Here is a 27,045-nt window from a genome sequence, read left to right on the forward strand (position 1 = left end):
TTTTAGCATGGCTGCTGTAGGCCCTTTGTATTAATATGTAATAAGTGTATGTACAAACTGGATGTTAAAATGACAGGGATTTCTGATGGCGGTGGTGCACATCCCGCGCCAGTTCAAGGTGCCGGACTGGTTCCTGAACAGGAAGGACTACAAGGACGGGAGGTTCGCCCAGGTCGTCTCCAACGCCATCGACATGAAGCTCAAGGATGATCTTGAGAGGCTCAAGAAGATCACGTATAACCTCGCTGTTCCTGGTTCTTTTTTCCCCTTACTACTAGTTGATATATGACTATGTGTTAGATTCAACTACTGAAGATCCTTGCACTTCATATCAGGACTAGCAGTTTGTGTCTTGCCTGGTAGTATATAGTTTAATTTGCTATCATTATCTAGGGTTGTTGATTGACTTAGTTTTCTACTGGAAGTCAAATCTCCTAAACACTAGAATGCCTGAAATGTCAGGGTAGCAAGTACTAGCCATGTGCTTCATTCTATGTACCGTTCTGGTGTCTCTGCATGTATGGTCTAGCTTTTTGTGTAGAATAGTGAGTTGATGCTTCTTTCTACAGAAATACAACATGTTAGCTCTATGGATGTTTATTTACCTACAACTTTTGCCATCTCTAACTTGGTTATATAACCGTTCAATTCAATCAATCTTTGGGGTGTTGATACACTACTGTGCAAGTTCTATGGTATGTGAGTTTCTTCTATTGCTGCAAGCATTGACACAATATGTCATGTGCAGGGAGCTCCGCATCCGAGTCTCGTCCATCCTCGGCAGCAAGGAGCTGGGCCAAGGGAGCAAGCAGCGCTGCTGGTTACTTGGGGCCAGATCGAATTAGATGACACACCATGGCGTGTGGCGGCCTATTTTGCTTCCAAGAGCAGTACTGTCTATTTGAAATGAGATGTACTCGTCTACGGCCTAGTAAAAAATTTAAGGATTGTCATGTACTGTCTATGATGTAGTGAGCTGTAGGAGTGAAATGAAATTTTATCTGCTATTGTATGTGCTATTTTCCTGTAATGTGTTGTGTACATTTTACTTGAACATTAAATTCTCCAGAAAATGTTCTTACCGGACCTGATAGTGGCCATGGCCCAAATATACTTGTACTATTAACATGCCATGGCCCAAAATAACCTGGGCGGAAAAGCTATTCAGAAGTACTATAAGCAGGCCTCGACTTAAATAGAAAATAGAAACAAAAAGGAAATGAACTATGCAGAAACGTAAAGGCCCATGATAGAAAAGGCCCGAAAACATTCAAGGAAAAAAATACTAAATGGGCTGAATTGTTGGGCTCGGCCCATATAGACACCTAATTGGACCGGGTTGAATCTTATCAATGACCTTTTCAATTGGTCGCAATTTTGCCACGTCGGATTCAACATGGCCTAGGCAGAGAATTAGCGACCAAAACAGAAAGTCATAGAATCAACGACCTTTTGTTTTGGTCGTGGAATTCCATGACCTTCCCACAGAGAAGGTCGTTAATTTCAGTTTACGACCGCCAGATTTTGACCTTCTGTTTTTGGTCACAAAAACATCGCAGATGAAAAACAATGACCTTTCAGTGACCAATAGTGATGGTTGCGAGTTGACATATTTCTTGTAGTGCACGGGGTTATTGCCCCGTCTTTGTACAAGGGGTTACATGCAGCTGAAGCAAGGCCTGTACAAAAGGGCGGCTGCCGGGCAGTGCCCGGCAGCCTCGCGCCTTACGGGTAGTACTTGCGGAGATGCTCAATATTCCATGAGTTTTGCAACTGAGTGCCATCTCCGATCTCCAGACGGACAGCGCCGGGTCTGGTGACTCGTACCACTCGGTAAGGGCTTTCCCACTTCGGTGACAGCTTGTTTGTACCCTTGGCGGACTGAATGCGCCTAAGGACAAGGTCACCTTCCTCAAAACACCGGGCATCAACCTTGCGGCTGTGATAGCGGTGCAGGGCTTGCTGGTAGCGTGCAGTACGCGTAGCAGCCCGGAGACGGTTCTCCTCGAGTAGCACAATGTCGTCACACCGGTGCTGATCTTGCGCTACTTCATCGTAGGAAAGCACCCGAGGGGACCCGTAATGAGTTCTGTGGGGATAACTTCTTCTTCCCCGTAGACTAGGGAGAACGGAGTCTTCCCGGTAGCTCAGTTAGGTGTCGTTCTAAGGGACCAGAGAACTACCAGCAGCTCCTCGATCCACCGCCTACCGTGCTTCTGAAGCGTATTGAAAGTTCTTGTCTTAAGTCCACATAGCACTTCAGCGTTCACCCTCTCAGCTTGTCCATTGCTCTGGGAGTGTGCCACAGAGGCCAATGAGATCTTGCATCCGAGGGTACGACCATACTGCATGAAGCGGTGGCTCGTGAATTAGGTGCCGTTGTCGGTGATGATCGTTGCCGGAACTCTAAAACGACACACCAATTCTTTCAAGAACTTGATAGCTGACTGAGCAGTCACCTTTCTCACGACAGTCACTTCCGGCCACTTTGTAAACTCGTCGATAGCGACCAACAAGAATTCAAAGTCTCTGATTGCTCGGGGGAAGGGGCCGAGGATATCGACCCCCCAGACCGAAAATGGCCATGATAAAGGGATTGTCTGAAGGGCTTGGGCAGGCAGGTGTGTTCTCTTGGAATGGAACTGATAGGCTTCACATGTCGTGACGACCTCGACCGCATCTTGGAGGGTTGTGGGCCAATATAGTCAGTGTCGGAATGCTTTCCCAACAAATGCCCTTGATCCAATGTGTGAGCCACGCATTCCTCTATGTATATCAGCCAAAAGTTCCTTTCCATCCTCCCGGCAGACACACTTCAATTTCACACTGTTGGGCCTCCTTATGTATAGAGTGTCATCGACAAACTTATACATACTGGCCCTCCAGGATACTTTCTCAGCTTCATCTTGGTCGCCGGGAAGTTCTCTGGTTTGGAGGAAGCGGACGACGTACCTTGCCCAAGTTGGAGCCTCGGGCTCGGTAACGAGGACTAGCGACAGCTCCTCTGCTGCGGGAGCACCAACCTCGTTCACAGGGTCCATGGGCCTGGCTGGAGGGGGTGTCCGGTAGGCTGTGAGGAGTTGTTTTCGGCAGGGTCTCTGCCGGTAGTGAACGACTCTACTGGGAGAGGCTTACCGTAGTCCAACTTTCTCCTTTTCCGAGCATTGTGGCTGGTGACACGGAGGGCTGAGAGAGACGGAGACAAAAGTTCCTGGTTCCACAGGAAGCTTCTGCGCGGCACACTTTGACAGGTGATCAGGTATGCTGTTTTCCGCACGGGGTACGTGCTCTGTTTGCAACCCATCAAAGTGCTCCTCCAATCTCCTCACTTCCTCGACATATGCTTCCATCAATGGGCTTTGATAATCCTTGTTGACTTGTCTCACCACAAGCTATGAATCTCCTCGTATGATCAGCTTCTTGATTCCCAATTCTGCTGCAATTTTGAGCCCGGCAAGGAGCCCTTTGATACGTCTCCAACGTATCAATAATTTATGAAGTATTCATGCTGTTATTTTATCATTCTTAGATGTTTTACAAACATTTTATAGCAACTTTATATCATTTTGTGGGACTAACCTATTGACCTAGTGCCCAGTGCGAGTTGTTGTTTTTTGCTTGTTTTTTACATCGCATATCAAACGGGGTCCAAAATCGTGAAACTTTTTGGAGAAATTTTATGGACCAGAACACCCATGATGGGCCAGAGCAGCACCTGGGGGCCCAGGCGCGCCCAGGTGGTTTGTGCCCACCTCGGTGGCCTCCCGCGCCCCCTCTTTACCCTATAAATTCACAAATATTCCAAAAACCCTCGAGGTTAACCTAGATCAGAAGTTCCGCCGCCGCAAGGCTATGTAGCCACCTAAAACCAATCTAGACCCTGTTCCGGCACTCTATCGGAGGGGGAAATCATCACCGGTGGCCATCTTCATCTTCCCGGTAGCCACCACGATGAGGAGGGAGTAGTCCAACCTCGGGGCTGAGGGTCTGTACCAGTAGCTATGTGTTTAATCTCTCTCTCACTCTTGTGTTCTTGAGATGTCACGATCATGATGTATCGCAGGCTTTGTTAATATAGTCGGATCATATGGTGTTTTCCCCTCTCTATCTTGCTGTGATGAATTGAGTTTTTCCCTTTGAGATTTCATTGTTATCGGATTGAATACTTTTATGGATTTGAGAACACTTGATATATATCTTGCAATTGAATACTCGTGGTGACAATGGGGTATCGTATTGATTCACTTGATATATGTTTTGGTACTCAACTCATGGATTCCCAAGGTGACATTGGGGTAATCTATGCATAAGGGTTGATGCACATTCTTGTCTTTGTTTGTCCAGTAGAAATCTTGGGGCGCTCTTTGAAGCTCTTTGTGTTGGATTGAATATTGTAAATTTTAATTTGCTTTAGTGTTATTTTAGTACGAACTCTTGGTTAGATCGATCAGAAAGAATAGCTTCGTGTTATTTTAGTATGAACTCTAGGATAGATTGATCGGAAAGAATAACATTGAGGTGGTTTCATACACTACAAACAATTTCGTCTTATGTTCTCCGCTAGATAGGAACTTTGGAGTGATTCTTTGTTGCACGTTGAGGGACGGTTATATGATCCAATTATATTAGCACTGTCGAGAGATTGCACTAGTGAAAGTACGGACCCTAGGCCTTGTTTTTAAGCATTGCAATACCATTTTTGTGCCCGTTTACTATTTGCTACCTTGCTGTTTTTATTTATTCAGATTATAAAATTATATTTCTACCATCCACATTACACTTGTATCAATCTCTTCACCGAACTAGTACACCTATACAAATTGCCATTGTATTGGGTGTGTTGGGGACACAAGTGATTTCTTGTATTTGATTGCAGGGTCGTTTGAGAGAGACCATCTTCATCCTAGACCTCCCATGGATTGATAAACCTTAGGTCATCCACTTGATGGAAAATTGCTACTGTCCTACAAAACTCTGCGCTTGGAGGCCCAACACGTATCTACAAGAATAAAGTTGCATAGTAGACATCACCCTTCATTCTCAGTTGTATTGTTGGTGGCTTCTTCCCGGGCAAAGTGCATTTGGACGAAGTACTTCAAGTGCTCCCCGGAGGGAGCGACAAGAACCACGCCAGCCCCAGCACCTTGTAGGGAAAAAGCACCCTCAAAATACATAATCCATTCTTGGGGCGATTCCTTGCCGGGGATAGCTGTCTCTGTCACTTCCTCATCAGGGGTTGGTGTCCATTCTGCAATAAATTCTGCCAGCGCCCTGCTCTGAATAGTTGATGTGCTCTCAAACTTCAAACCAAAGCTGGATAACTCCAAAGCCCACTCCACTATTCTACCGGTAGCCTTAGGGTTTTAGAGTATCCTTTGCAACGGAAAACGAGTTACAACTGTGATCTCATGGGCTTGGAAGTAGTGGCGCAGTTTCCTTGAGGCCATAATGAGACCAAATATCAACTTTTGCATGCCAGAGTACCTCGATCTAGCCCCTTGTAAAAAGGAGTTGACGAACTACACTGGGCGCTGCACCACTTTATTCCTTACCGCGTCTTTGGGGTTGCTCGCATTGTCGTGCTCATTGATGTTCTGGTCCTTTTCTGACTCTGCTGTTATCTGCCCACTTTCTGCCTCATCCACTTCTCGCTGTGCTACCAAGGCCGCACTGACCACTTGGTTGGTTGCCTCCAAGTATAGCAACAACTGCTCTTGGGGTTTGGGTGCAACCAAGGTAGGCACAGACGATAAGTACGCCTTCAATTCCTGCATAGCTGCATCTGCTTCCAGGGTCCACTTCATAGGCCCTGCATTCTTCAAAATTTTAAGAATGCCAGGGCACTCTCAGCAGACTTGGAAATGAATCTACTTAGCGCAGCAATGCATCCCATCAAGCGCCTCACATCCTTAACTGTCCTTGGTGCTTGGATTTGCTCGATGGCTTTGATCTTGTCGGGGTTAGCTTCGATCCCCCGATGGGACACGAAGAAACCAAGCATCTTGCCGGAGGGGACTCCAAACACACACTTCTCTGGATTAAGCTTCAAATTGATATTGCGTAGACTAGCAAATGTCTCCACCAAATCCTGGATAAGAGTGGTCTTATCCCTGGTTTTGACCACGATATCATCCATATAGGCTTCTATGTTTCTGTGTAACTGTGGCTCAAAACCAATCTGAACTGCCCTTGCAAAAGTGGACCCGACACTCTTTAGTCCGAATGGCATGCGGACAAAGCAGTACATACCACATGGAGTGATGAACGATGTCTTCTCTTCATCTTCTTTGGACATGAAGATCTGGTGATATCCGGAATACGCGTCCAGAAAGGAGAGCAAATCACACCCTGAATTGGAATCCACAATCTAGTCGATACGTGGCAAGGGAAATGGTCCTTTGGGCAAGCCTTGTTGAGATCTGTGAAATCAATGCAAAGCCTCCATTTCCCATTTTCCTTCTGGACTACCACTGGATTTGCTAACCATGTAGGATGGAGTTCTCCTCTGACCAAACCAGCTAACTCCAGTTTCTTGATTTCCTCGACAATGAACTGCTGCCTTTCCAATGCCTGCTTCCGGACTTTCTGCTTGACAGGTCGGGCATGTGGGCAGACAACAAGGTGGTGCTCGATTACCTCCTTGGGAACACCGGGGATATCAGATGGTTGCCAGGCAAACACATCGATATTCGCCCACAGGAAAGCAACTAGCGCGTTTTCCTATTTGTCATCAAGGGTGGCACAGATGGTGAAAGTACTGTCAACGCCAGCCAGCCCTGTCAGGACCTTCTTCACTTGGGGTGTAGCAACCTTGGATCTCTTGCTGTCGGAACACTTCGGCACGTCATAAATGGGTGCCGTGCACTCAAAGGGGGCACGCTTCCCAGACTCCTTGCCGGATGTCCAACAATCCCTTTTCTTTCCTTGGCGGGAGTTGTTGCTGCCGCAGCCTCTGATGCGACTGCATCCCGGTACATCTTGTCCATGCAGATAATTGCATCCTTCTCATCCGATGGGATAGTGATGACTCCCAGTGGCCCAGGCATCTTCAGAGTGTTATAAGCATAGTCGGATGCTGCCATGAACTTGGCCAGGGCTGGGCGTCCAAGAATCCCATTGTACAGTAGGGGGAGATCAACCACATCAAACACAACCTTCTTTGTCCGGAAGTTCAGTTCTCCCCCAAATGTCACCGGCAACGTAATCTTCCCTTTAGGATGGCTCCTGCCGAGGTTAACTCCTTGAAACATGCCGGTAACCTCCACTACAAAAAAAAGACACATCCGTGACATTTTGGGCCGAACGATTTTTTTTCTGTCATACTTATGACACTTCTATGATGATAATTGTGACAAAACCCGGTATCATCATAGATGTGGTGGGCTCCTACTTCTATGACAAAAAATCATGGAAGAAAATGGGCATTTTTTCCTGGGCGGGTCAGAGATGCAACTGCATGACATTCTTTGGGCCGTACATGACGGAAAAAACCGTGGTAGAAGCGAGGGCAAGGAAAATATCGGGGTGTTCCCAGTTACGGTGGGTGGTCGGGGCCGAGCGATGCATGGAGGTTTGCGCGTTTCTCTCATACACGTACGTGCGTGGGTGAGAGGCGTTGGGCTCTAACTAAACCCGAGCGAAGCGTTCACCTACTGAACCCGAGTGATTGCACTGCAGGCTACGTGTTACTGAACCCGAGCAATCGATCGATGGCTGTTAACTAAACCCGATCGAGCGATTCCTTCGCTACTGCTACTAACTGAAGCCGATCGATGCTCTGGATGAACAGTGAGCGTTGCTGGGGGGTTTGAATGAACAATTCTCGATGGGGGTGGATGAACAGGACCCCGTGGTGTTGCCTCTGGATGAATAGGACCCCAATCGATCAAGCCGGTTGGGCCTAGATGAACAGGACCCCGTGGAGGGCTAGATGAACTGGACCACCCGATGGAGGGCTGGATGAATAGTAGATGGTGGAGGGCTGGATGAACAGTAGCCCGTGGAGGGGTGGTTGAACAGGAGCCCGTGGAGAGGGCTGGTTGAACAGTAGCCAGTGGAGTAGCGCGTGGTAGAGGCTGGATGAACAGGAGCCCGTGGATGAACAGTCGCAGGTGGTGGCTGGAGGAGATCGACGGTGGATGAGTAGTAGTCCGTGGAGGCTGGAGGGGGTGGACGGTGGAGATGAACAGTATCCCGTGGAGTCCCGTTTTGCGGTACGCCACACCCCTCCCGATGAACAGGACCCTCGTTTCGACCGTACGCACCAACACAAGTCTGTTTCCTCCGTTTTGCGGTATGCCACACCCCTCCCGATGAACAAGACCCCCGTTTCGACCGCAGGAGGTCCGTTTCCTCCGTTTTGAGGTACGCTAGACCCCTCCCGATGAACAGGATCCCGTTTCGACCGTGGCCAGTCGAACCCAAGGCCGTTTCCTCCGTTCTATGGTACGCCAGGCCTCGTTTCCATCGGCTATTCCATCTAAGCCCTCCCGATGAACACAACGACGCATTCTGTTCCGACCCAGCCGGTTGGCTCCCCATGAACACGATGACGACGTCGTTTCTCCATTCCGACCCAGCCATGTACACGAGCCCTGGCCGTGCATATGCGCGAGTAGGCGTTCGAGACCCCGCTCATATGTACGTACGTGGCCGTATTTTCTTTCTTGCACACTATCCGCTGTACGTATGTGTACATGCTACATGCGCGCCTCTACTACAACACGTGCCCGCTCTACATCGACCATTATGTACGTACACGTTCGTGACCAAGATGACAACGCTATGTACGCTTCGACCAGGTGGGTCCCGACTGTCAGGCACTTCCTTGCATGCGAAGATATAGCTGGTGGGTCCCAGCAGTCCGAGGGGCGAATCGTTTTTTTGCCCAGATGCACTTCCTTGCGTGCGAAGATGTAGCTGGTGGGTCCCAGCAGTCAGGGGGGAAACGTTTTTTCATGAAATACGGTGGGCTGTCCGGTGGGTCCCCGATGTAAGGTGCAGGAATAATTATTTTGTGTGTAATAAGGAGGCACTTCCTTGCGGCTGCCGTGGACGCAGCTGTCAGCCTCTCCACGTACAGTACTCTTCCGATGGAAGTCGGTCGTTGACCACATTGACCATGCCGCGCCGAGAGCACCAAGGCGGTGGACGACGACGAGGCCTAGGAAGGGGATGACACGGAGCCAGGGAAGACGCGACAGTGGATGCCCACGTGGAGAGGAGTACGAGGGTTCACTGGTTCGGCTGTGGTGTGAGGCTGCCGTCGCCGCAGAATAACAGGGGGTGTGGGTGAGTAGAGGGATGGCCTGGCCAGCGGTGGGAGTAGTAGGGGGCGGTGAGGCCTCCGTGGCATCACAGCCGGCCACGGGAGGCAGGAGCACGCAGCACGACCGGCACTGGTTTGGGCGGCTGGAGCAAGAAGACCAGAGGTTGAAGAAGCACTACGGCTGTTGGATGGACATCGTACAGTCACTAGAGCTAGAATAGTTCAGATATTGATTAAGTTCACAAAGCCCTCCGTCCCCGTCAACTTAGTAGGCCCAAAAATCAGCCTCCCACTGTGGTGGGTCCCAGCTGGCAGGGGGTATTCAATTTTTTGTGCGCAATAAGGAGGCACTTCCTTGTGTGCGAAGATATAGTTGGTGGGTCCGACCTCTCAGCGAAGGGAACGTTTTTTTCACGAAATACAGAGGCCCTTCCGGCGGGTCCCAGATGTCAGGTGGAGGAATCATTATTTTGCATGTAATAAGGAGGCATTTCCTTGTGTGCGGCTGTGGACCCAGCTGTCAGCCTCTCCATGTACAGTCGACTTCCAATGGGTGTCGTTCGTTGACCACGCCGAGCCGAGAGCACCAAGGTGGTGGACGACGACGAGGCCTACAAAGGGAACGGCACGGAGCCGGGGAAGACACGACAGTGGCTGCCCACGCGGTGGAGAGTACGAGGGTTGACTGGTTCGGCTGTCGTTGCTGGAAAATAACAGGAGGTGTGGGTGATTAGAGGGATGGACAGGCCAGGGATGCGAGTATATCATGGGGCCGTGAGGCCTTCCCGGCAGCACAGCCGGCCATGGGAGGCGGGAGCAGGTGGTTCTGACGGTGCTGGTTTGGGCAGCTGGGGCAGGAAGATCAGAAACCGAAGAAGCACGATTGCTGTTAGATTGACATCTAACGGTCTGACGCTGGTAGAGTCGATTGTTGACTAAGTTTCTTTTTTGAGAAACCTTGTGTACGCGTGAACTTAGTAGGCCCACAAGTCAGCCTCCAAATCTGTGCCAGACAACATAGAGCCCATTTTCTATTTTTTTTAATAATTTGCAGCCCATTTGCTACTTCTTAAGTAATTTATTACAGCCTATTTTCTGCCCAGGACCACGGTCAAAAAGTTCAACCTTATTTTGCATATTTCGGTGGAGTCCGAACTTTTGTAATCCCGAAATGATAAACATTTTTTAAGAACTTATTGATTTGCCAAAAAATCATTTTGTTTTTGTAAGCAAATAAGATGTGGGACAATTGAGTTGGTTTAAGGGAAAACCAGTGGTAAAAAAATCAGCGCTGGGAGGGAAAACAACAACAAAAATAAGGACGTAAATATGAAAAGAGAATTTTATGTATTTTTAATATAATTATACATGTATATGAACTAGTAAAACTATAGGTAGAGATTAGAAAACGGATGTAGGACATGCGTTTCAAGAGGAAAATAAAACTGGGCTGTGTGTTTGATTCAGTAAAAAAACTGCCTACGGATGTTGTAAGACAAAATATAACTAACTCTGGCGGGCCAAAGGCCAGTAGATACCTGCTGGATCTTTGTGCCCCGTTATCGTCGTGGGCTGGGCTTGTTAAAAACAAAACCAAACCTGGGTAGTCTACAGCCTAGTTGAAACTTGCTCGACCTGAAAAAACAATATACGTGCTCAATAAACGAGAGAATTCTGCAAGTACAGACTGATAACTGGGATGTAGCAGGGATATTGTTTTTTCATCATGATAATAAGTGCATGCACTTGTTTCAAAAAATTTGGAGAACTGGGAATTTGAACGGCGGATGCTTATGCTACCCATCAAATAAAAATCAGGTGCCTGAAAATTCGTTTCGAAACAAATGATTCAGCTTTATATCCACGTCGACCCTCGGCATGATGGTTGGAAGAAAATGCCAAGTTCATACCAAAAGATCGTTAACAACAATACCAACTTGCGGACGACAAGGTAGTACAAGTACCAATACCAAACTAACTTATAATCTTTTTACTCCTGGCCCTAGTGTTCGTCTGGTAGAAAATCTTGCAGAGGACCAGCTCCCACTCCTTCTCTTGCTCCAAGTCCCCGAGGTGGTATTGGTGCATCACCCAGTTGGTCCCCTGCTGGTCGAAGTTCTTGTTGGTGTGCAGCACCAAAACCTTTTTGCTGCCCGTTTGCTGGCCGTTAACCATCACCGGCAAGATATTGCCGGTGTTGTGCCACATCACGTGCATGCCGCACTCCGACTGTATCTCGTGACGTGTCCACGTGCCCCTTTTGAACGACTTGGAATTGCGCTGGAAGAAATGCTTGCTTAGGCCACTCAGTGTGATACCTGCAGTATTGTTGAATACAGGTTTTAGTATACGTAGTTGGTATTTTCATAACATCTTTGGCATGTTGTAGTCACTTATTTCACTTTTTATTAACTGTCAAATTGTAATTGCTTCACCAGGTCTGTGTCTAAAAATAAAAATAGAGCTATAAACAAAGGAATATGTTTGTGCAAGTAGACGGCCGATCGGTGTCTTACCTGGAAGTTTCTCAGGATGGGTCTAGCATATGTCGTGCTCGCTGTTGATGGTTGGTATGAATAAATCGATGAGAGGGTGAGATCTCGCGCTGTCAGCACTCACTTTGGCCTCAAGGTGCTCGATCAGCTCTTGATCCGTGGAATCGAACTTGATGCCAGCCGACAGCACCGGCCAATCCTTCTTCGACTTGCATCGGTTAATTCCAGTTATATGGTACTCAATGTCCGATCAATCGACTGTTCTAAGTGAATGATGAAAGATTTCGACAGATAAGTGGTACTCCAAATCTGAAGTCCAGAATACCCGAACACGCCGCCGGGATTCTTGTGTCACCTCACGCGCAGCGTGTTGTCACGTCAATTCAATGTGTGGACATGATGAATAATTTGACCGACGTATATTACTACTGCTACTGTACAACTTACTAGTCGTATTTAGTGTCACATTTTAACCATAGGTTTAACTAACAAGTACGCACTTGAAGCCTAATTGATATATATATATATACTACACACCATCTCCATCATCATTATAAGTACATCCTGCGCAGGTGAGTTAGGATGCACTTGATCCTAGAAAGGTATCTATCCTTCAAACCAGAGGAGTGCTTCAAACTAACAACAGTACATAATATCCAACAAAAGAGGGTCGTGCTACAGCAGCAGAATACATGGCTCAGTCTAGATATCATTATGAATCAAGTTGTGCATATTTGTTATTGGCATGAACCACATCGATGCATGTCGGGTTTGCAAAAGCCATCCATCGCATGGAAGCTTGATGCCTTTCACACACTGAAGATTATCTGGCAATAAGCTGTGTCAACGAATCTCTGGATATGGTGATCCATGAAACCCATGGTATGATGTGTAAACACAGTCCCCCTTGTCGAATGGAAGTTGCATAGCACGGTAATCATCACCGTGATATGATCGATGATTGGTTGGATGATCGAATAATTGAGCCCGAGGAACATGGAGTGGTTGCCGAGGTTGTAAACCCGCCTCCAGTTGAATATGCCTGGCCCAACGGAGCTGGGATCTTTCTCGAACACGAAGCAGCCATAGCCATCAATGTCACGAACGCCCCAGGCATTGTACTGCATGTGGTTTGATGTAATGGTTTGGTTAATTTGGTACGTGCGAATGAGCATCAAATGACCGCCGTCAGCTGAACGAGTGATAAACCACCAACCATCGGCTGGTATGATTGTAGGTCCTGGAATCATGAAGGCTGGCGCATTTGTGTGTGCTGCAACAATTCAAATTGGAGACCAAAAGGACAAAAATAAACAATCATGTTCAGAGTATGTGTGGAATTAAGATTATTATAACAGTGACACATATCATAGACAGAGAATTGCAATGCCGTGGTCATAATCATACCCCAAGTTAAAAAAATAAGCCAATGGCTTTCATATTCTGGCAATATGTCATGGTTCAAACATCATGTAACAATGAGAGGAAAACAGCTATGACAAAGCCTACTCATATTCTACCATAGCACTTACTACTACTGTTCTCATATCAACTCTAAGCAATAACATGCATTGTTATAAAAATCTTGGAAATGAGAGTAACATATAGCAATCATGATGTTATGCTCATAATATCTATTCTAACAATCATTCAATGCCAATTATTCTCATATCAACTCTAACAATAACATGAGTGGTCATAAAAATCTAGGAAATGAGAAGAACATATAGTAATGATGTGGTTATAGACGTACTATCTATTCTAATTTTGTAAAAATGAACAGACAGTCGTATTCATAAGGTAAAGATGAGATGAGATAGAACAATTACACGACGATAGATTCCACAAGTATAGGCAGCCAATATGTGCGTCGACCACGTAAACGATGCCATCATGCACTATAGCATCAGACAAAAATGTTGCCTCAACAGGATTGACGATGAGCCATAACCATGTATGGCGACCGGATTCTAGATAGACTAATCCCATGTTGAACAAGGCAATGAGCTTGTAATCCATGTAGTCTTCTGATGGTGTGGGAACTTCGCAGATTACAACTTTCAGCAAACAAAGGTCGAGCCAAAAGCTTGACGCGTCTCGTGTGTAGTAGGCAGGAGTGTCCGGTGGGCCGCAAGGCTCGATGGCAGCGGTATCCAATGATGGAAGGGTGATCTCCCGCTGGGAGTAGATATCCACGAGACGCCACGGACTACTGGATTAGTGGATGAGGACGATCCAGTTGGCCTTCATGCCCGCCTAGTAGTGGCCGCACATGAAGGACAGGTGGACGGGTAGTGGTAGCATGTCGAGGGGCACCACGTCAACCTCCGTAGGATCGTCAAGTCGGTGTCTGGGCCACCTGCGAGGATCGGGCATTAGCAAGCAGGGTGTCTTCAAAAGAGCCAGCCGGTTGCAGACGAGTAGACGGTACAAAGACACCTAGCATGCGGCCAGACGTACGGTGCTGAGTAGGTCCATACGATTACATATCTGCTCCAAGAGAACATCGGGGAGAGAATTCCAATCGCGGCTGTGTGTTAGTCAGTTTTGCCATTGGGGTTTTCGGTGCCTGCGAGCCAGCGGGGAAGTGAATTCGGGCGGGCGAGCGAAGAAGCTTCTCCTCGTGTGGCCGAGCAGTGAGCAGGGGGATATGGTACGCGCAAGCTACCAAGGAAGATAGCGCAGGCGGGCGAGCAGTGAGCGGGGGGAAATGGTGTGCGGCCGACGATGGGGAAGAGAAGAGGAAGAAGAAGAGAGGAAGAAGAAGAGTGGAAGACGGGGAAGAGAGTGCATTAAATCTCAATTCTACTACTACTACTACTACGAGGATATACCGTCCTTCAGAGTGTAAATAGTTACACCGATGACATGTGGGTCCACCACAAGAGGGCCCATATGTCAGTTAATGGAGGACACAGGCGTGCTCTACTGGCAAACATGATGGAAGTACTGGGTAAGGCTGATTTAGTAACACCAACACGCTGGTTCAGCTTATTAATTAAGTGTCCCATCTGTTGCAGCGTGTATTGTCACTTCACTGCGAAGACTAGTTGAATAGTTCTCTCTGACCGAGACGAGGAATAATGGATCACGAAGACTTTCTTTCTACATTATCCCTATGCCTCTACACTCACTTCACTCATTTTGCTCTGTACATAGTCACTTGTTGAAATCTCTATAAAGATAAATACTCCATATTTGGGAACAGTGGGAGGATTTTACTCCGTGTTTGGGAACAGAGGGAGGGTTTTACTCCGTATTTGGGAACAGAGGGAGTATCACCATATGGAGGGAACAGATGAAGCTTGAAATATGAACATGTCAATGGGAGGGAGTGAGCCCCATGCATGCATGCAACATGCAACACTCACACGTACACATGGACATACGCAACACTAACACACCCATGCGGCACACAGCACACGACGCAACACACATGCTCACGCTCAAGTTCTCAACCTACTCCCTACGTCCGTGAAATACTGTACATTTAGAGATTTACACATTGACCAGGGCAGAATTAACGACCAAAAGTAGCAGACTTATGTGTGCATGCGTCCATTGAGAGAAGAAGATTAAATGAAGGTCGTTGCATGCTGTAATTAAGGATAGACATGTAGCCTATACCTAGAGCACAAGTTGGTGCATTAGTCAATCAATATGGATTTAGATTAAAGGCTAAATGCATTGGAAGTGTAGATGTACTACACTCTTTGTTTTTTAGCCGATGTACACTCTTTATTGGAAGACCGAGGGAGTACATGTGCATGAGCTCACATACACAACCAAGGTGGTTCGCGCGCAAGGGTTGGACACCTGTCGCGCCTGCTTAAAGTTTTGTTTAACTAATTTCTTTGCTCGGCCAACTGAAAGGTGGGACCCAGAAACCAGGTGACAATTTAACCAGTCAACAAAGTGCCACATCGACTATGTGGCCGGTCAGTAGGGTGCAATACGGTGCTCTACGATGAGCTAGTGATCATATAATCACCGCAAAACTATATATAGTGACCGTAAAGAGCGTATTGTTACATACGTTGACCGCCAGTGTATTTTTCTTGTTTGAAATTAAGCCATATTAACCGGAAAGGACGCAGTATGGACTAGTACTAGTACTGCTTTGATGTGTCCCGTCAACTCGCCGAACAAGGAGAAGCTTGCTTACTACACCTCTCCCTCGCCCACGCACGCGGTGGTTCGCGGGACGAGGAGAGCGTTCTGACTACAACGCCCTCTCCCTCTCCCTCTCCATCACCCTCGCCCTCGTGGTGGACGTGCAGCAGTTCAATTGGTGTCAGATTGCCAGAAGCATATTGTACTGTAGTATGATCATTGTTGGACCTTTCGAAGAGGCGAAGAGCCAAGTGCAAAGTTCACACGAGTACGAACTGTTGAACCTCCCGAAGAGGCAAAGAGCCAAGCGCAAGGTTTTATAGGAGTTGTCGTCCTTGTAGGAGTGTACTACAACTATAGCGAACGATGCTACTGTATGATGCCGCCACGTCACATATATCCAAAGTTGTGCCACCTTTTTTCTCAAAGAGCGTGTTGGAGCCCGTGCAACAACCACACAAGTTGCACGTACACACAACACATTTACTAGTAGTAAATTCTAAAGGAAAAATGTCAGTATGCCACACAAGTTCATCTCCAATTCATGTGATAAATTTGTGCATGACTAGTCTACATATATTCACAGCGCTACCGTGCATAATTTACTGTACTCCACTTACACATTATAGATGGGCTACATGTCCTCCTCCAGGTTCCAATCCCAGGTGTTCTTCATGGATGGCACGATCCATAGCGGTGGGCAACGGGAATCATTGTCGCAGCTTTCTGGTCCGGTTCCACATGATGGAGACTCATCCAAGCTGAAGCGGCATAAATCAGGGATAGCGTGTCCCAGCATGTCGTTCATCCAGTGGTGCGCACTGAAGACACAACCATGCTTCATGAATGGCAGGCCTTCCGTGTCGTGCACGGAAGGTGGCATCTGCTTCACAATGGGGTAGCTGTCCCCAATGAAAAGCGAGTACTCTCCAAGAGTTTTCCTCGGCACCCATGTAGCATCACGGGGGTCAAACTCGGCGCCGTTCATCTGGTACACGCGGCATCTCAGATCTGGACACATGGTGACGTACATAGTCAAGGTCCATGCATAATAATGTTGTGCTCAAATATGGCGGTCAGTAATACTGTGCAATAAATAGCACTACTCCGGTATAGAGGAAGTAAAATAACCGGCTTATTATATATAGCCACTCTTGGCTACATGGATGAGATAGTAAGACATGCAAAAACAAAAATGGTGGCAGCTAGTGGGTTCAAGTTTTCAAGGGCCTAGCTAGCTATACGCGTCCTCCAAGGTAAAAAGTACTCTTACTAGTACGTAAGTAGAGTACTAGTACAACAATGAAAGACAAGGCGAGAGGGTTAAAAAATGGAATATCTGGGTAGATGGTGACGGTCCGATCATGGTAGATTGTGTGACCATGTTGCACATGAGTGGTACCATGGGTAGCGATTGCTAAGATAGTTGATCCCAATATGACAAAGTCAGCTACAAGGTTCTAGGTTAGACCGAATCGCGGATGCAAATGCACATCCAGGATCGGTGATCTTATTTTGATCGCGGGATGATTGGTCCCTACAAAATAATGGAGTACCGTTAGGGATGCAAATAATGGTTGGTGCATTCCGTTTGTAATCTCCCATACTATAGGATGGCAACCAGATGAATCAAGTCCCCAGGCTTGTCACCGCGAAGATGCGGCCTAGATGGCGCACGACGTCTTCGAACGTGTAGGGGTACAAATCTGCCGCCACCAACATGCGCCAGCCTCTGCCGTTACTGCCTCTTGCATTGATGGCAATCCTTAGGTCGAACACCACGATGAGATAGTAATTGTTGTAGCCGCATCGCTTTGTCAGCGGGTCCGCAATTGCTATCTTCTTCAATCTCATGTAGGCATCATCATATGTATTCAAGCCCAGCCAATCCGGAAGGCCGATCCCAATGGTGGAGAAGGGGTCTATCGGAACGGCCGCACTGTTGTGGATGTTGTGCAAAATGATGGTGGTATCCGGCCAGAGCTATGCAAGCCAATCTTCGTTGGCACCAACCCAGACCTATATATAAGACGGTGGGCAGCGGAGAAATTATGGGATGGAAATGGAATAACTAAGTACTACATGATCAAACTCCATTACTGACTTGCTCATCGGACAAAATCCGACTATCTCTCAATGCCGGCAACTCTAGTGGAGTGAACGTGCAACCATGGCCAAGGAGCGGTGGACTATTTGAAGGATTGTCCCATAGAAAAACCTTCTCCTCGAGAACGCATGGAAGACCAATAAGCATGGGCTTTTCCCAAGCCTTTTTAAGCATCGTCTTGAAAAAGTTGGTGCAGGAAGCACCGAGTCTTGCGGCGGTGAGGATGTCGAAGCGGCGTGCGATTTCTCCCAGAGGATCGTCGTCCAAGGTCTCCCAGCCCCGACGAGGAGGAGAACCGCCTAGCGAATCCATGGGAGCAACGGCGAACTGCCTTCTCTTCGGGGGGAGGGGAACTGGCGAGGAGGAGATAAGAGCGTAGTAACCGCAGGGCCTCGTCCCTTCCAACTGTAGATCGTTCCTTAGCGAAGGGGTGAGACTATTATTTACTATTACTACTAGCATTATGGGATGTTATGGGATTGCATTATTTAAAACAATAATGAGGCTGGGCAACTCGCTCTCAGGGCGCTCCCCCGATTTCTTCCTTCGATAGTCTTCGATCCTGGTCAATGCAGTCATTTTCTCGTTCCTGACCGTTTGATCTTAGCTAGGAATTGACCTCTGCGTTTTGACCTGCGGTAGATCCTGGGCGGGGGATGACCTGTGGGGCTCACGCTCGATTTGATTGGCTGGGTGTCGGTTTCTTCGGTGCGCGGGGCAGCCTCTCCTGCCGCGCCGCGTGTGCGCGAAGGCCGCGTCGTGGGTGCTGCTCGGCCGACACATATATACCTGGTTTTTGCGCCCGCACCTGCGCTGGACTGATGACGGGTGGACCTGTACTGCTGCTGCCCCCGCTCATCGGTTGAACTGGATGCACGTCCCACAGTGTTTCTCTCGGGTCAAACGTGCCTGGGGCTGCCGCTCGCACGCACGCTGCTTGCCTCGTCCGCTGTGCCCACGTCGTGCGTTATGGGAGCAGCTACGCAGGGCTCGGCCGGTGCATGTGTACCTGGTTTATGCACCAGCATCTCTTCTATTGCGATGACAGGTGGGCCGGTCCTGCTGCTGGTCCCGCTCGTCAACTGCACGGACTTCGTCATGTTGGTTGGTTGTGCGGACTGCGCCGGGTTGGCTGGGGCATGTTCGCGTGGACCCCTGGCTGACCGATGCATCGTGTGCGCGTCCTGCGTGCCTCACCTCCGTCTGCGGTTGGAGAGAGGAGATGGACTGGCAAAATATCTCGCGAGCCCACTTCCCGCATCTCTATCGCCCTAGCCGCCTCCACGCTCGTGCATCCTCCCGCGTCAATCGTGCCCAAACCTCCTCATCTCGTATCCCGTGGGACCGAGGTGCGGGCATGGAGGCGAGCTTCCCTGGCGGCGGCGGCGACCTGCAGGCAAAGGGTGACGGCGGCGGCGGCGCTGGATTAGATCTGCGGGAGAGAGAGAGGATGAGAGGGGGAGATAAGGAAGAAGATGAGAGGGAGAGAGAGAGAGAGAGAGAGAGAGAGAGAGAGAGAGAGAGAGAGAGGAAAGGGGAGAGGGAGGGCTTCTACGTCGCCGCTCTCTGGATGCACGCCATCCACCCGCGCACGCTCGCCGCCAACCTCGCCGGCTTCGCCAGGTTCGGCTGCCTCAAGAACCTCCCCGAGATCCTCTATCGTTTCCTCCACGGCCCCCGCGATGAGCGCAAGGACTAGGACGACGTCGCTGCGGCGGCTCCGGGTGCAAGAGAGGCAAGCGACGCTGCGTCGGCGGCCTTGCCGCCGCCGCGGCTGAGGCCACCAAGGCCCGGCGCGAGAAGGAGGCGGAGCACGCGCAGGCCGTGCTCGCGCACAACGACTCTGACGAGGCCTTCTGCAACCTCTACGACGGCGTCGCCGACATCTTCGCCGGGCTACTCAAGTCGGACCAGGAGCACCTGCACGCGGGCGACACGGATCGTGTTCACCGCCAAGTGGTGCCCGTCGCTGCGCCTGTCGTACGACTGCGCGACGCTGCTCTGCGAGGCCATCGCGCGCCGAGTCTTCCCGCGCGACTCGAGCCCCGAGTACCTCGCTATCCCCGACAATCAGTATGCCTACCGCGTCCGCAACCGGCTCCACCGCGAGGTGCTGGTACCGCTCCGCAAGGTGCTCGAGCTCCCCGAGGTCTACATGAGCGCCGGAAGTGGGACGAGCTGCCCTGCGCGCGCTTGGCGTCCACGGCCATGCGCCGGTACAAGTGGCGTCCTGGCTGTTCTTCTTTCTTCTGGTAATGCACTGCTCCTTAGCTTCTTTCTTTGCATTTCTTATGAGTTTTGTGTATGCTGCTGCCTCTACAAGTGATGGTATGTGCTTTCTTTTGCTTGGTATAGTTTTGGTGTGTGTGTGTTTTCTAGCGCTAGGCCTACTTTTGTCTCTGGTTTAGGTGTCTGCATCAGGGCCGTCTCCAAAAATTCTGGGGCCCGGTGCGAAATGCGAATGGGGGCCCTAAATTTCTGGAATACAGGTTGCTTCACGAAAATACTATAACAAAAAAACACTGAGCCTGAATTTTAAAGTAGCAACAATCTTGAAAATCATGGCGTATGACAACTTGGTCAACTAACCTACTACATATCTTGATGAACTGGTGCATATGCACACAATATACTCACTAATATAATCATTCAACGGAACAAAATAATCTAAATTAAATAGTGTTTCGGTTTGAGCACACCTGGTGGACAGATCGGTGGTGCCCTCGCCTTGGTATGGGCCACCGGCTGTTTCTAATAGTGCATTTTTATTTTAGAATACGCAAAACATTATGTTAAGAATAGAAAAGAGTATTTACAGGATAGAGTTATAGCGAAGAAAAACTGGATGAAACTTGACATTAAGCAACCCCCTGAAGAAACCTGTCAGATTGGGTCACCCAAACGTCTATTCATCATGACCGTTGTAGTAGCAGCAGAGAGGAACAAAGCCGTACATTGAATCCAATTGTTCCCAAAACTGAAACGCTGCATAATTTCAATGAGGAATGGCTAGCCAACAGACTAAAAAACCACAAGCTATAGTAAGTCAGATCATCAGAGAAGGCACCTTCCTGCGATGCAGTGCACAGACGACTTGCTGTTGCTGTACCATATGAACATTCTTCATGCGAGAAGGGATATAGGCTGCACCTCCGGGGAGGAAACAAAGCGATCAAACTAGACAACGCCGCTAGCCTCCGCCACCGTGCGGCGGCGCCACACTTCGTTCGTCTCGGGAAGATGGATATCGATCGGCTGCAGGCTGCGTCAATCCGGACTCAGAAAAGGTCATACGGGAAATTGAGGAGAAGGCCCAGTTCGGGAGAGCCATGGGCCTGTATTAGTTGTAAGAATGGCCCAAAATTAAGGAGACATAGGCCTAGAATCGGGGCCCCCTGGAATTTGGGGGCCCTGTGCGGTCGCACAGCCCGCACAGGCCCTTGGACGGCCCTGGTCTGCATATACCATGGGTTGTGCGCTTGTGTGCTCATGTTGATGTTGGCATGGTTTATATTGTCTATTCTTTCTGCTTGATTAGCTAACAATCAGATTGGTGTAGTGGAGCTAAAAATACATTGGCTGGTTGTGTCTCTTAGTTTGGCAGAAAGCGCAGCATGTCAAATTGATCGGTGTCCATCTCCCTCAATTTCTGCATATTTATATTTGAGAAGTGAACCAGGCTACTCATCGATTAATAAAAGCTTTATAGTTCTGTTCTCCTTCCATTATTTCTTCAGTATTATTAATTTATTCTCTTAGATTAAAGGTATTATTGTAATGATGTCCTGTTGTTCTGTAATGTATTTTTGATTTTTTTCTGTGATTTTACTCAATGGTGCTTACTCGTCGCAGAAATGGATGTATCTATAACTAAAATACATCTAGATACATCCATTTATGCGACGGGTAATTCGGAACGGAGGGAGTACTATTGATGGACTTATTTTATGTATAAGTTAACCATCTCAATCCTCATCTATTCATTTCAAAAGTAAATTGTGTTGTCTGAAGTTTGTGTGGGAACACTATATTACGAATTTACTATCAGTTTTTCACAGGTTCTTGATTATCTATGGCCTTCCATGCAGGGCTTCTCTCTGATAAACAAAGGAGATGATATTGCAATGTGCTAACCAGGTAGCTTCCTTTATGATCTGCTTTGTCTTTTACCATTCTTTGATTTGATGCAACTAATTTGTGAAAAAATAGGTAACAGGTAGGAGGGCAGTTTAGTTTTCCTGTAAGTATGGATTTGCATTTGTGAATTCATGTCATTCATCATGCAAGTAACTTGTTACTTACCACCTACCAGTAGTTCAGCAAGGCATGCATGAAGCACATGAAAAACTGCAACGATATGTATGAGCAGTTATATGTCAATTTTTTTGTCCCAAGCTATTGAAAAAGTTTTCATTTTGTAATGCGAAGTGCTTTGTTTTCTGCAGATTATTGCTGCACATTTGTCTGTTTGATGTCTTGGTTGTGGGATCTGAAACACTATGTATTCAGATCAACATTACACAGGCAAGGAGCGAGATGATGGTTAGGATTGTTAACTTTCAGTCAACTTTAGCACTAAATATATATACTATTTCTTCTGCACCCAGCCGGATAATTTAGCTGATAATTTTTCCTTCTACAGCCAAGCAGTGGAAGAGAATGGTAACCAAAGACAACTTTGTTGGTCCTTGATCATGGATTTACAAGAAAGCCAACAGAGTATGAAAAGGTTCTCATGGGACTCACCCTGAACTGAAATCTATGTTCAACCTTGGTATAATTCTATGACAAAAACCCCAGGTGGTCCAATTTTTTCTTTCTTTCTTTCATGTTTATTGTTTTTGGTTTGTTATAACCGAATTTATAGCCTACTATTCGTGGGTTTCTTTTATTCTGTTTTGGTGGGTTCTAAGCTATGAAATTAGGAACCATATAGTTTATTAGTTTGAGACCTGCTTCAAGATAAAGAATGAAATGAAGAATTATTATTTCATGATGACACACATGACTGTCAAACTGCAGAAAATACTTGATTTATGTACTGTATGATTTCTGAGTTCCTTTCCTTTCTAGATTTATGTGGGGAGAACTCATGAGCTTATGAATGAGTGATTCGGATTTGTCTAATTGGGAACTAGCAAATCATGTAAAGTAAGGGTTTTTCTGCTCATATAGACTGGTTGGTCGATGGCTTCTTGATACATCGTACCTTAAACAACGTAATTTCTGATTGAGGGGACCAGGTTGATGCCCTGTTTGATGTGAATTTTCTGGGATGTGCTGCCATATATTTCCACCACTGTATACAACAATGAGTACAACATTTAACATGGGCATGATGTTAAATTTGAGTGAATCTAAGGGCCTACTGGCTGCATAATCTGTGGCTATATTTTTTAGACTTATTTATTTATTTTTGTGTATGCAAGGAGCAATTCTACTATCTCTTCATGGTTTAGCGTTTATATATTAGTTGGATAGTATCTCTTTATTCTGTTGTTGTGACTGACTAGCTGCTTACTTATATGGACAACTTGAACTGAAAGCAAGAGTAGAAGCCCATGAGATGAGACACAAGGAAAATATGCATGGTATTTTTCAATTCTAATGTTTCAGTTCCACTCACCTACTTGACTGGCTATGTGATGTATATACTGATTTCCTGCGACTGTTTGAGTTATAACAGTTTTGCTCATCTGGCAGAAAATGGCACATTCATGATTCAGTTTGGTTAGCAAGTGCCTAAATACTCTGGAAATGTGTTTGAATCACACAAAAAGAGTTTGTAGTTCTTATTCATACTTGAAACATGTGAGGCTCTGCAAATTAAACCATGTTTTTTTTCAAGGCGCATATGGATTTAGCAGACCACAACTAAACCGATTGTATATACATGGCCTGTCCTTAGTAAAGGAAACTATTTTCGTCGCCAGCATGACTTTAGTTGAAGGTTCTTACAGCATGAAACTATTTTCATTGAGAACATGTCTTTAGCAGGTCTCTGCGCCATTTCGCGCAATGGGTCAACTAGTACTGTAAATAATAGCACTAGTAAGAAATTTTTGGCACTAGCTAGTAGTTTTTGGCATGGATTAAGAAATTTTGGGCATGTTTTTGCTATTTTTTGTACACGCCAACTAGTGTCAAAAAACGTCTTACATTATGTGACGGAGGAGTATGTACTCGTACTGTAGCAGTACTAGTACTACTTTCTCAACTAGTACTGCGATGTACTGTACTTCTAGTATAGCGCACCGATTTTGAACTCTTGAATCTCAGGGACAAGGAGCCACAGTTGGAGGGTACTACTGTTCTCTATAACCATCGTTGTACTATCAATGCAGGGAAAGTACACCTATGTAGTGGCCTAGTGGGTACTCTCGGTGCTCTATTGAGCCGCTCCTCTCACGCACACACTAGCAGCCTGTTTATCAGCGACGGTTACTGCGGGGGCAGAACATTTGAGTTATTTGATAAAGCGAGACTAGGCTTTTTGCTTCCATTTGTGGAGGTGCAATGGATCTTGTCGAACTTTGTTAGTAGTTCCTTCTTTATGAATGAGATGAAGCAAAGCTTTTGCCTTCGTTTAAAAAAAACACGCCAAGAGGAATTTCTTTTATAGTAGAGCTAATAATGGAGTGAAGTCCATGCATGCAACGCCACAAGCTATAGAGTAGTAGTAGAGCACTTTACGTACAGAGCCATATTGCACAGTTCCCAATGCCCCGCCAGGCTTTTCCGGCTCCTCAGGCTTAATTGGGAGGCGCTGGTTTAAATATGCTACTAGCTGATGAGGAAGCTGCAAGCAAGGTGCGGCAAGGGCGAGCATGTGAGCCACGAGATGCTGGGAAGGAACACCCGTTCACGTGGCTAGGCTATCCAGTGCACCCAGATTGTGGTGCCGCACGTCCGTTTGACTTCAAAACTCAAACTACTTGTGTAAAATATTGGCTCGCAGCGAAGTTACTATTTAAAAAAATGGCCATCGAGTGTTCGGCCGGGATCGAACCCACAAAACGAGGTATACATTCCCGCGACCACTAATAGTACTCGTTGTAGTACAATGCAACCTAGAATCGTCTTTTGTTGCTAGTAGTACATTGTTCCTTACAAGAAACCCTTAATAATGCCAAAAAACAACTACCACTTGCATACGTGGCAGACTTAAGATAAGACTACTTTATCAACCATTGTACATGCTCTTACCAACCAACTCTACCAAGAAACGACTACTCTACAAAGTGTCGTTATAGGCACATTTCAACCCATGGCCCTGTTTGGATACATTTGTTGTCAATCTAACCCTGCCATCCAAACACTGCTTTGGTTAAAGTTAGTTCAGGGTTAGAATCTAACTCTAACCTCTGACTTAGAGTATCCAAACAGGGCCCATGTCGCCCATTAAGTCAACGCCTTCTATTCGACCGGGCGTTATGACTTGTGGGACCTACATGTCAGTCTACACAAAAAACCCCGAGTGACCTCCTACCTCCGGCCCGTCCACCTAGTCATCCTCAGCCATGGGACACAGCTGCTGCCGCCGGCAGAAGGCGAGGTCAAAACCGCCGGCGGGGCGGAGCCCATCTTGCGGCAGCCCGGATGCCAGCTCCGTCTGGTGCTCGCGGCCGCTAGCTAGCCAAGATAGCTCCGTACAGCTGCTTGTCTGCAAGGTTTGCTAGCTAGATTGGCACGACGACACGGCAGCTTGCTCGCGCTCGCCACGCTAAGGCCAACCATCTGGCTCGAGCGAAGGCCAGCGCGGTGGCCTTTATCGCTTGTGAGTCACGCTTGGGCCAGCTTGCCAACCCGTGCGGAGGCTAGCGCGGCATCCAGCCCGTCCGACGGAGCAGCGGCCAACTCGCTCATCACCGGCGCCACCGACGAACATGCATCAGTACTGTTTGAAGTAATGTTTAGGAAAAATTATGATTTGAGGGGGAATAAAAGGATAGAAGGTCAGATGTGGGTCCCTCGTGTCAACGGTCAAACAAAATCTGTTGGTTTAAGCTGCATTGTCAACACGGACGTGTGGGCCAACCCTGTCATAAATGGGTTTAAACTAACCTAATCGGTACTCCCTTTGTCCCATAATATAAGATGTGTTTGCAAGCTAAACTAGCTTGCAAAAAGTCTTACATTGTGGGACGGAGGGAGTACTAGGTAGTAGTTTTTGGCGTGGATTAAGAAATTTGGGGTATGTTTTTGCTATTTTTTGTACAATAGATTCTTCCTTGGGCTGGCTGAAAGTGGTATTTTTTTGTTAAATACTCTACATATTGTAAGTAGGAGTGAAAGTTAAGCTTTGGAACCCAATAAACAAGGCTAGTTACATGGTGCATATGTGTACATGATTGAAAGTAAATATCAACAATGAGTGACTAATATCTTGATGGAAAACTCGAAACTATGGAATACTAGGAAAAAAATTGTATGGTTGGAAATACTAGCAATGTTCATGTGTGTTGCAACGAATCATAATTAGAATAATACTTATTGACAAACTTGATACAAAACACTCTAATTTTGATATACATATATCGCTAGAGATATATTATGTTTCAATTAGAATATATTCCTTGGCCTGTTTTGGTGAGGTCAGGGAGGGTTGTGGTTGGTTTTAAGATACTAATTATGGGTTTTTCTGCAAATTGGTAGACAAGTGGGATGTTGGTGAGAAAAGGCAACAACTTACCTCACAGTCGTTTGATGTAAATCTAATGGTCACAAACGACGGATGGTAGACACACCATCATCACCAACTTAGTCTTCTATAAGAGTACTAGCAAGATTCGTGCATTGCACGGAACATCAAGATGCTTTTTTTATAAAACAGTTGTTGTGATTGACCCATGCAGGAGTAATCCTACGTGTAGAAATTAATGATATCTCGAGAAATAGTTGATAAGGTGAAGAGGAGTGGGGCGTGGTGGTGATTGGTGGTCGGGCTGAGCGGAGGCATGGGGATTGACGACGCCGACAGCGGCCACCAGGCCAGTTTGTTCCAGAGGCTTCCTTTCTTAATTGCTCAACAATGAGATTGTTGGAGATAAGGATGAACGAGG

The 27,045-nt window shown here is 47.1% G+C and overlaps 1 protein-coding gene and 1 pseudogene across 2 annotated transcripts; one reads left to right on the plus strand and one right to left on the minus strand.

Annotated features, from left to right (window-relative positions):
• Positions 1–2,705: 2,705 nt before the first annotated feature.
• Positions 2,706–3,041, minus strand: LOC147979685 (uncharacterized). The gene has a single exon (XM_087515310.1). It carries the CDS (start codon positions 3,039–3,041, stop codon positions 2,706–2,708), a length of 336 nt encoding a protein of 111 aa, XP_087371436.1.
• A 16,109-nt stretch (positions 3,042–19,150) lies between these two features.
• LOC125544010 (uncharacterized) lies at positions 19,151–22,986 on the plus strand (annotated as a pseudogene). Its single transcript, XR_015618919.1, has 5 exons — positions 19,151–20,235; positions 22,072–22,120; positions 22,193–22,342; positions 22,429–22,525; positions 22,626–22,986. The product of XR_015618919.1 is annotated as an uncharacterized LOC125544010 (transcript).
• The last annotated feature ends 4,059 nt before the right edge of the window (positions 22,987–27,045 follow it).

Source organism: Triticum urartu, chromosome 3A, assembly GCF_056163025.1.
Source record: "Triticum urartu cultivar PI428250 chromosome 3A, HENAU_Tu73, whole genome shotgun sequence".
Taxonomy (NCBI): domain Eukaryota; kingdom Viridiplantae; phylum Streptophyta; class Magnoliopsida; order Poales; family Poaceae; genus Triticum; species Triticum urartu.